The 10,388-nt window shown below is 46.0% G+C and overlaps 1 protein-coding gene across 1 annotated transcript in view; it reads right to left on the bottom strand.

Moving 5' to 3' along the window:
* Positions 1 to 3,531: 3,531 nt before the first annotated feature.
* Positions 3,532 to 10,388, bottom strand: part of GOLGA2 (golgin A2) — a gene marked incomplete at its 5' end in the record, with an annotated part of 18,032 nt that continues 11,175 nt past the window's right edge. Inside the window, 14 exons of the mRNA XM_009696896.1 lie at positions 3,532 to 3,995; positions 4,106 to 4,274; positions 4,469 to 4,575; positions 4,835 to 4,937; positions 5,545 to 5,612; positions 5,758 to 5,911; positions 6,502 to 6,590; positions 6,678 to 6,777; positions 7,052 to 7,276; positions 7,563 to 7,676; positions 8,487 to 8,833; positions 9,329 to 9,416; positions 9,516 to 9,623; positions 9,805 to 9,894. Of these exons, the coding sequence (XP_009695198.1) occupies positions 3,745 to 3,995; positions 4,106 to 4,274; positions 4,469 to 4,575; positions 4,835 to 4,937; positions 5,545 to 5,612; positions 5,758 to 5,911; positions 6,502 to 6,590; positions 6,678 to 6,777; positions 7,052 to 7,276; positions 7,563 to 7,676; positions 8,487 to 8,833; positions 9,329 to 9,416; positions 9,516 to 9,623; positions 9,805 to 9,894 (2,013 nt within the window). The remainder of the gene's footprint in view (positions 3,996 to 4,105; positions 4,275 to 4,468; positions 4,576 to 4,834; positions 4,938 to 5,544; positions 5,613 to 5,757; positions 5,912 to 6,501; positions 6,591 to 6,677; positions 6,778 to 7,051; positions 7,277 to 7,562; positions 7,677 to 8,486; positions 8,834 to 9,328; positions 9,417 to 9,515; positions 9,624 to 9,804; positions 9,895 to 10,388) is intronic.

Genomic DNA, 10,388 nt, shown 5'->3' with positions numbered 1-10,388 from the left:
GGGAAAGGATATCTATTATACATATATATATACACACACATCCAAAAAGTTAACCAAATCCCAATGTTGAGTTTTTGAGCTGATTGTTGAATTCTCTGCTGTGTGCAGTTGGGTTATTGTATTACCCCAGAGTTGTGGGTGAACTGTCTCAGTGCTGGTAGTAGCTGTGATGCAGTTTGTGATCTACCTGTCACTCTTGTTTATTGGATGAAATAAACTCTCATTTCTGTATAATGAAGGTTTCCATGACTAGAATAAAACTGTCTCTCTTTCCTTTGCTCTTTCTCTGGGTTATTTTCAAACTGTTGGTGATTTTAATTATAACCTCATCTTTTCATCCCATAGAGCTTAAAAAGCTATACATGCAAGCAGGTGCTATCACTGATAGGGAAGGTGGAACAGATCTGCATCAACAGTGGTGTCGAGGAGCTGCAGCAGAGTGAAACAGCTTGTCAGATGCAGAAGTTAACTCCCTTTCTCCGTTGTAAAGGGAAATGCGTGGAGGTGCTTCAGTGACTGGACATACAGAAGGTGGGAGTTTTGCAGACAAAATTGCTTCAAAAGGTATTTTTGCCTAGGCTGTTTGTGGAACACAGCAAGTGGACGTTGAGTTGTAGTTTCTCTGTCAAGTGGTGTCTTTTGGGCCGGTATCTGAGGTACAGTCTAACACACCTGGCCAGCTCCTGCTTGGAAGTTGCTTTTAGGCTGAAATGGGATTTCTCCCCTGGTATAAACTGGGTAAACCTGTTCCTGCTGTCTCTGTACTGAAACAGCGAGTGCTACGTTTCTCCATAATTCCTGAATTTAGCACTGTCATCCCAATGATGGCAATGGATTCCTTAAACCCCTGTGCAGTGGGGCTCCAGCACTACTTCTGCAGGAAGAGACCAGGAACATTGGAGTTGCTGACTTAAATCACTGTAGTAGTGATGCCTGATTTAGCCCTGAGTGCTCTTGGCTGCAGCTGGCTGTGGTACTTGTGGAATCTCCCTAGTAAGGTTTTAGCTAAAAATCTCCTTGAAGATTTTATTTGTAGTAGATGCTGGTGTGGGTTGAGTGACCGGACTGGATCTCTAGTGATTCCTTCCCACGTGTGTTCTCGCTGTCTCTGTCTTGCGTGTTTTTATGGGTTTAATTTCAGCTTCTACACAATTGAGGCAATAACCATTACATGCCACACCTTGTCCTATTTTATTTTTTCCCCTCACTGGAGCTGTTCCATCTATCCCTGGTGTTATATATAGGGTTGTTCTTGAATATTTTATTTTTGAAGGCAAAACTATGTATTCCAAGTAGGTATTAGAGCCTTATTTTGCACAACTAGAAACCCCTAATGTGCAGGTTGTCAAAGGTTAAGATGAGAATACCAGTCAAGATAAACTCCTGTCTACCCCCTTGTCAAGCAGCATCCTCTTTCCAGCCTAACAGCTGTTTCCTGTTGGTGGGTGCTTATGGCCTTTAAGAAGCATTTTTCTATTTTTCCTCAAATCGGAGGTGCAGGGGCAGGTCAGTTGTGTGTCAGCTGAACAGTAGTTCCTGCTCTTGGGTCATGCCTGCCTCCGACGGTGGGGTCAGGGCAACGCTCCTAAAGGGAACGGTGAACAATGGATCTGGGCCTGGGCCTGGATGTGAAATGCTAGCCAAGAGAAACATCTTGGGTTTGTCCGCAGTCTGTCTACAGGAGAGCATTCATGGAAACTGAGTGAAAAGGGCATTGATGCCAGGGCAGGTCTTTTAAATAAAGAATTCATTATTCACTTTTTTTTTCTGGCAAATTTCAAGGTGATCAATGCAGAACAAATACATCTAGTCAGTGCCCATCTGAATAAGTTTATTCAGAAAGCAAATTTGTAACAGGATTAAGTCACCTCTGCAACAGACTGCAGACCTTCTTCACTCACCTTGTCTCCTTCACAGTACCAGAGTAGAACACCCAATAAATATTTATTCCATTATAATAATGCTCTGTATTAAATCATAGCCCTGCCCCCACTAATTATGATACAGATTTAAGAACAGCCAGAGGAGGCATAAACACTGCAAGAGGCTTAGTCTCTCTTCAAGGAATATACACCATTTTACAGAGATACACTATATACACAAACCCATGCAGCCAGGACCCTGGGAGCCCATGTCACTTCTTATGCTAACAACAGACAGGCACCACCTGTGCCATTCAAATGAAAGGAGTTCAAAAAACAGCTTCCCTTTTCCCCTGGTGGGTTCACAGGAAAGCACTAATTGTTCTGTGTGTGCTTTTTTCAGTTGTATGTGGAAACAGCAAGATGAACCACTTTAAAAAAAAAACAAAACAAAAAAAACCCCACAACAAACCCACACTTAATCTGCTTCTGGCATTAGAAGAAAAGCTCTTGCTACTGTGCTGGTGCAAAGCTTGACCAACTTGGACACAGACGAAATGAATGGTCTCTCCTTTGGTTGTTGACAAACCCAAAAACTGATACTGTGTTCCTGTGCTTGCATCTCTCTCCTCCAGACAGGTTAACAGGGAGGTGGTGAGTGCTTCTTCAGGCACTAGCCCAGGCTCGTGTGTTTGGATCACAATGCTGTGATGATCAGGTCCCTTAAACCTCTCCCGTGGTTCTCCTTAAAACTCTGCTGCTGAAACTAATCATCCTGTGAGCAGGCTGTCCTTGCCTGAAGGGCAAATGTAGCTGCAGGATATCCACATGCAGTTCACTTCACCACTTGCACACCCAGGGCATTTGCTTTGCTCCTGCTTTTCAGGGTACTCTTTCCGCCCACTGTGTCTTGTTTTCTCCTTAGAATTAAGGCTACAGCTTCAAGGCAGTGTAGGCGATGGCTCTATTGCTGATGTGTGTCCCAGCAGCTTAAACGGGGACCACAGGATCTTGGATTCCACCCCTCTAATGCATTCCTTACCAAAATGGGAGAAGAGGAAAGTTAAGGGATGGAGAACTAGAACCCCTAGAGTCCAGAAATTCAAAACAAAGCATGTTTATTAAGTGGTTTCCTTTTACTTATTTCTCCCATTTTTTAAAATAAATAAAACCTTCAGACACATACAAGTGAAACGTCATCCTTCAAAGTGCAGTTACATTTCCACCCCACTCCCAAAAATCACATAAAGCTTTGTCAAGTAACCAGAACTCAAAAGGCAACCCTGGGTCCCTTCCCCAAGCAACGAGCATAAATGGGGCTGTTCAAGACTGACAAGGCTGGCTTCAGATACAGTTGCAAGAGGCAGGCTGCAGAAGAAAGTGGGAAATTTTAAGATACGTAGTATGAAACAAAACCAAACCGTTTAGAGTCCAAAGAGTTCGTTACCAGAATAAGTTAGTTACTTTGGGAGCCCTGGAAGGAACTAGGCTGATGACAGTCATGAGTGATGGGTCAGAACTGTTGCTCAGTCACTGCTGTGAAGCTGGCTGCAGAGTCTGCGACAAGGGATTAAGTCATTCTGCCCAAAGTCATGGAATCCCCTTCCCCTGGCCTACACCTGGCCCAGGTGAAGTGCCAGCACCAGCTGCCTCCCAGGATTAGTTTGAGTCTGCCTGTACTCCAAGCACACCAAGTAACAGAAGAAAGAGAAAGGGAAGATGAGGTCTGATGCTCAAGTTCCAGTCTGATGCAATCCCTCTTCCCTGATGTCTTTAAGAATCTGTTCTGACCAAGGGCACTGAGCAGAGGTATGGGCACGTACAGGTCAGTTAAGTCCTTTCAGGCTCATAGAAAACTGCTGGAAATACGATTTAGCACCACTTAAACTACCATGATTTTGACCTCATCGTTCTCATCAGCACGGTAGAAGAAGGGAATGCAGGGGTTTTCCAGCAGGGAGCCCAGCCTCTCCTGAGGGTTCTGGATTTCTCTGAGAAGCTGCATTATCTGCTTTGCTGTGGGGTCCTCTTGGCTTGGCTGAGCAGCTTTAGTGTCAATAGGGGAGAAACCGGACTGATGAAGAGCAGCAGCCTCTTGTTCTGCTTCATCTGATAAATTCACTTCTCGTAACCCTGTAAAGAACGCGGACAAGGCAGGCAGGTAAGTAACTCTTCCCTGACCAGCACAACACAGAGACCTCAGGTTATTCCACCGTACAGAACTTGTCCGGGCAGCAGCTCACCTTCTCCATCGGTAGCGTTCAGTTCAATACGCCTCTCCACTGGAAGTACGCTTTCATTCTGGCTTGCTAACAGCTCTGGGTTTTGGGCAGCTGCTACATACTTGCTGTACCATTCATTTCTTTCCCTGACCAGACGCATCACTAAATCCTGCAGTTCCAGTAGTTTCATCTGCACCAAAGTAAAGGAAAGCATATGAAACACGCACACAAACACTGCACTGCAGTTTGCAGTCCTGCCTCTGACACAAAACTAGCAACTTTAACATTAAAGCTAGCTGAAGAAAAACATGCGAAAGTTTGGACTGTGCAAGTGCTCCCCAGGCTTGCCCTGCTTGGAGCACTACTACAGAAAAGATTCCTTGCCTTCATCTCTTCCTTATCCTGAGCCAACCTGCTGATGTACTCCTCTTTCTCCTGGTGCCGCTGTTTGAGGATAGCCCTTTGACTCTGGTATAATGCGATGTACTCCCCTGGAATAGAAGAGAGGCAGTAAGGAGTGTTAGGAGGATTGGGGAACAAGGCTCACAGTGTGCACAGAACTATGTAGCGTGAAGATGCAGCACATCTGCCCCTGGATCGGAGATCTAGCCTAGTTAGGCAGCAGTAGGAGACGTGAACTGCTTGGTAGTTGGAGGGCTCCAGCTCCGAGAGCTGTTGGGGACCTTCTGTTCCCCAAGTAAATAATGCATTGAGCAAGCTTTAGCTTGTGCTGGTGTTGCCCCAACATACCAATGGTGTCCGTTTCGCCAGACAGCTGTATGCAGCGATGTTCTAACTCTTCCAGCCGTTCCTTCAGATCAGCTTTCTCACGCATCAGGTCTGTGAAACGGGACTGAACACAAAAATTGACATCAATCATCTGAACTGCTCACGTACAGAGAATACTTGTATTAAAGACAACACCCTCCATTCACATTGGTCTGAGCCTAGGGAACAAATCCTGCTGCCTTTACAACTTGTCTCCAATTTGACACTAAAAAGGAACAGAGAGGACAGAGCTAGAGGTGGTGTAAAAAAAGGATCTCTGCATTTTGGGAAGCAGAAGGGCTGATGAAACAAAGTGCGTTTTAACCATCTCATTGCTGGGACAGCACAGCTCTGGTCATACTTAGCTCCAAGAGTGCAAACCACCTGCATCATCCCAGCAGGGTGAAGAGACTGAGTCTGTTCTTCAGCTAATTTTTTTTTTTAGAAGACCACCACAGGTCAGTGTTAGGCCCTTATATTCACAACCTCTGGGGGTGGGTGGGGAGTTACTGCTGCAAGCTTTCCTGTGCTGAGACAAGCAGTGATAAGCTTTTTAAGAAGTAGCTTATTATGGAACATGTGCTACTTACACCCCTACAGTTTGTGTGTCTGCGCTGTAAGAGTCTGACGGTGGATCAAAGTCTAGCTGAGCAGTGCAGCGGGGCTGAAAGAAGATGAGATCCTTTGCTTACCTGTAGTTTCTCCATGGCAGTTTTCAAAGCCTCATGAACCTCCACTGGAACAGTATCCATAGTGGAACCTGGAAGGGACATGTGTAATTTACAGTTCCTCCCTGGACACGGTGCACTCACAAAACCTGCAGATCTGTTTCAGAGAGGCCAGGGCCAGCTGCCTGAGGCACGCCTCCGTATTCACACTGTCCCCAAACTGCACACAGTTTTTACCTCCACCCAGCGTGATGTTATGTTGCTGCTCCTGCCTAAGAGCCGCTATTTGCTGCAGGAGGCTTCTGCACTGCTGTTTCTGAGCAGCCAGCTGCTGCCTCATATCTTCTCGCTCCTTCTCCACTTGGGACATGGCAGATGTCAAGAAAGCGACCTAAGAGGAATTCCAGAGTACGCACATTAGTCCTTCTCCTGTGTGAAGTATGATCAACGGTGCATCCCCTGTCTCATTTATGTGTACAAAACCAAAGTACTAAGTGACCTCCCTGTAACTAAACCAGGCAGCAAGTACTGCATCTTTTCTCATTCCCAAGTAGTACAAATACGCAGGTTAAATACTAGCTCCCGTGACATCTGCTTGATCACAGTATTTTCCAATTATGACTGTACTTACAGAAAAATCTAGAAGATATTTGACACCATTTCCAAATTGCCTTCCAAACTAAAGAGAACATCATCATCCTAATTAGCGAGCTACTCAGCCAGCTGAGTTGTCTTCATAATGAAAGCCACTGCCAGACTTCCAGCCTATCTTGCAAGGATGCTGCAGAAGTTATTTTTTTTGCTGCTGTGCGCAAAGAACTGTTACACTTTGCTCATTACTGCACCTAGCTGGTAGGGATCACAGATGACAAACAGCCTACTCCATGCACCCAGTGGCACCTCTCTGCATTTAACCTGCCTCCTTTTCTAGATGTTTGTTTAGAGCTAAAACCAAAGGCTTTTCTACCCGTTAATACTCACCATTTCTTCATGGCTTTCAAACTTCTCTGGGATCACAAATGAAGATTTTTCGATTTCTTCAGTCATTGCTTCACTTTCAACTCCATCTCCTGTAAAAGGAGGAAGGTGAACAAGGAGGTAATGCCCCAGAGAGCCCAGCTCTGCCTCCTCCCTGGAGAACAGCTGCAGCTGCTCACCTTCTAGTCGGTGCAAAATCCTGCCATCCAGGTCTGCTGCTAACTGACTGATCTGGGCCTGCAGCTCTTTGTTTTCCTTAGCTACAGCTTCCAGATTTTCCTGCAAGAGAGCAGCAGGACATCACCAGCTGCGTAAGCCAGACTGCAAATAGTCACTACATCTTCAGGCAGTAGCACCACACACACACAAAAAAAAGCAGTGCTTTTGCTCCAGACAAGTATCATTCACCTGTATTGCACAGGATGTAATCACCAATCAGCCCAGGTTGGAAGGGACTGTGAAAGATCATCTGGTCCAACCTTTCGCTTAATTAATACTTAATGTACTTAAGCATTTCTCCTCCTGTCTTTCCACTTGCCCTTTTTACTGTTACCTTGGTCTGCTGCAGCTCTTTCAGGTGCATTTCCACTGTCACCTTCCCCTGAACCTCCTCATGCTGTAGCCGATCCATAAGCTGTGTCTGAAGCAAGTACTGTTTGTGCAGTTCCTCCTTCTCAGCAGACAGCTGCTGGTACGCCACGGTGTACTGTTGTAAGTGGCTGTAGTACTGGTCCCGCTGCTCCTGCAGACCCTGAGCCTCCTGTGTTTTCAGTTCCAGCTAAAATAACAAGATCAAACCATCACATCAAACCATTTCTGCCAGAAAAGCTGATCCGTGTGACATGATCCAAACTGTCAACATTGCCCCAAAGCCATCAACTAGGTAGGCAGGCAGCTGCCCCCACATGCTGGTCCCCCACATCAGACAGCAGACGATAGGGGAAGGCTCCCAGCTTGATCATTACAATACCAATTTCCATCTTTCCATCAAAGTTTGGAAAGTTGCCAGCTATTTGCATAAACCGCTATGTACCTGCCCTGCCATCCCACCGGCTGTTGCTTACCGTCTCTTTGAGCTCCCCCAGGTTCTCCTGCAGCTGCCCAAGCTTCTTGGCCAGCTCCTTCTTTACATGTTGCTCTGACTGCAGGGCACTTGTAACCTCCATGTTTTCATTTGTCTACAAGACAAATACCACTGTATAAGAAAATTGCCCCAACCACCATAAACTATTATACTCTCAGTAAACCATGTTCATTCCCAATACAACACAGTGCCATTCCTTGTGTTATTCTGGGGTGCAACTAAGGCCCATAAATTGACTGTTCAGGGCAGTAAATGACTTGCAGAAAGGTTCGGAAGATGGGAGAAGAGCAAGGAAAGAGCCAGGGGAATCAGTGCTGGGACAGTGCCAAGAAGAGGCCTGGCACATCACACAGCCTGTCAGCTCCAAAGCAGATGGGTGGTATGAATATCCCAAACAGTCACAGACATTCAAAAACAAGGAGTTCAGAAAGGACTAAAGGAAAATCAGCAGCTAGACCATGTGTCAGTTTGCCAGCACCCCAAACAGGAAGCTCTTACATTGGAAGAAGCAAGCAAGAGTAAGGATTCAGCTCCAGGACAGATAAGAATGACAGCATCAGGAGAGAAGACTGCTGAGAACTTCTTCCTCATGGGCAAATACAGGGGACAGAAAATGGGTATCTTCAAGGGCAGTAGGAATACTCAGGAAAAGAAACAGCCTGACTGCTAGAGGATGAGAGGGAAAAGGAAACTGCTCTGGACAAAGATACGGGTCATCTGCCAAGAGCACCTGAAGAAGTATGGCATGGCAATATGTATCACAGAAGATGGAGCACCCATAGCCTCAGAGCTCAAGAGACAGATAATGCTTCTGCCAGCTTTTTACATCTGTGCTATGAAAGGATTGCACCAGTCAGGGAAGTAGCGGGGAAGCACTGGGAAAAGATGCACAGAAGAGACATACCAGTTTGACAAACCCATTCTGCAGCTCAGCCAGCTGCTCCTTCAGCTCCCGATTCTGGCTCAGTGCTCTACTGATTGTGGCCTTGTCACTCTGCATGTCCTCCAGGATCTGCTGTCTGTCTGCAGACTCCTCATTGTAGCGCTGCACAGCCTTCTCGAGCTCCAGCAGCCGCTCCTCCTGCTCCCGGTTGAGGTGGCTCAGCTGCTCGTTGTCCCGAACCTGGGCCTGGTACTGCCCATGCAGCTCCTCCTTCTCTTGCTGCAGTCGCTGGATCTCTTCCTGCAGACTCAGCTCAGCTGCTGTGGGCCCTGCTGGTGAGGAAGGCTCAATATCCATGGGCTTAACTGCTGAGGAAATAGAATCAAAACCAGCTCCGTCAAAGGGCGAAATCACTGTGTAATACACATCACTACTATATACACAACCTATAGGGCTCTATGACCCAGAAAGTATCACCAGCTGCAGTATCCAATCGTCACCGGAAGGCATTGAGAGGAATAAAGGAGGGAAACTACCCCAAAACCAAGCACAGCATCCAGCCATGTGCTGCTAATTCCCTCACAGCCCTAGCAAGAGCACCCTGCCTTCCCAAACTCCTGGGCCAGAGGGGCTGACAGTACAGTCAGGCAGATACTAAAGACATAAACAGTCTGCTGGTCAATTAGTTGAAGTAGTTCACTTGCTGTTTGCTAGGATGAAAGGTTTCTTAGGGTCAGCAGGCTTTCAGCTGCCTTCACAGCTTCAGACCTACTTGCACCTCAGGTGCAGAAGTTCCTGCACAGAGGAGACAGAGTTAACCAGCTGGTACTCTGCAATGTGAAGCCCCACTTTGGAAGCCCTACCTGATTTGCTCAACAGCTCTGTAACATTGGCTTCCAGCTCCTGAATTTGGGCCATATGCTTCTCCTTCTCCTCTGCCATTGTGTAGACCTGCAAGGCCACACAAGTGAAAGTTAAAACAATGCTCATGGTGCAGTTACTCCTGCCTGTGTTTGTCAAAAGCAGCTGTGATACTGCCACTGATGTTACCTGCTCAGAGAGCTGCTGTACTCGCTGCTGCCAAATGCTCCTCTCCTCCTTCAGTTTCTCTACATACTGATCTCTTTCTGTCTGGAGCTGGTGAAGTGACTCTGAGAGCTGTTCAAAACAAAATAAAGCACAAAGAAAATCATATTGGCTAAATAAATTTGGCAGTGACTGTTTAAGGGATAAGGCTTGAAGAAACCAGTGTTAATGCAAAGCTCAGGCTGCATTCTTCTGCCACACAAATTTCTTTACAGATGTCAAGATTTGGATCGTATTTTATACAACCTCTTACCTGAGAAACCTGGGTTTCCAGGCTCGCCTTCTCCTCCAGTGCTATCTGCAACTGCTGATTTGCATCCAGACTCCCTGTCTGATTTGAGAACTGCCAAGAAAAATCAAAAAGTTATGGCAAAATGTTAATACTCAATCTCTGCACAGGTTTTCCCCTGATAGTAACCTGCCACATGATCCATGTTGTAACCATGTGTGCTCCAACTCACAGTGAAGTTCAATGAAAAAAAAAGTGGATTAAAATCAAAAAGGTTAGATTTTAGCCCTGTAAAACAGGCTGAACTGGGCAGCTCCTCCCTACTAATTTTATATTTACCATTTCTTTTAATTAAGAAAATAAGCTTTAATCAAACAATTTGGCTCAGAAACTTTGTGCATTTCCAGAGTCTGTATTGTACAGCCAGATCAGATGGTATGAAAGCTTGTGACCTTAAAAGTTGTCAAACATGTCAGGAATTTAAAGCCAATGTCTGGAACATGTCAGTGGACTAAGTAGCACGGCTGGTTCAGTTGACACACAGTACTCTTCCCAGAACAGTAGCAGTTGGCTTTATTTCAAGGGTAACTTAAGCCACTGTCGGGAGG

This window comes from Cariama cristata, unplaced genomic scaffold (genome assembly GCF_000690535.1).
Source record: "Cariama cristata isolate BGI_N322 unplaced genomic scaffold, ASM69053v1 scaffold11093, whole genome shotgun sequence".
Lineage (NCBI taxonomy): Eukaryota > Metazoa > Chordata > Aves > Cariamiformes > Cariamidae > Cariama > Cariama cristata.
This window is presented reverse-complemented; position numbering and strand designations above follow the sequence as displayed.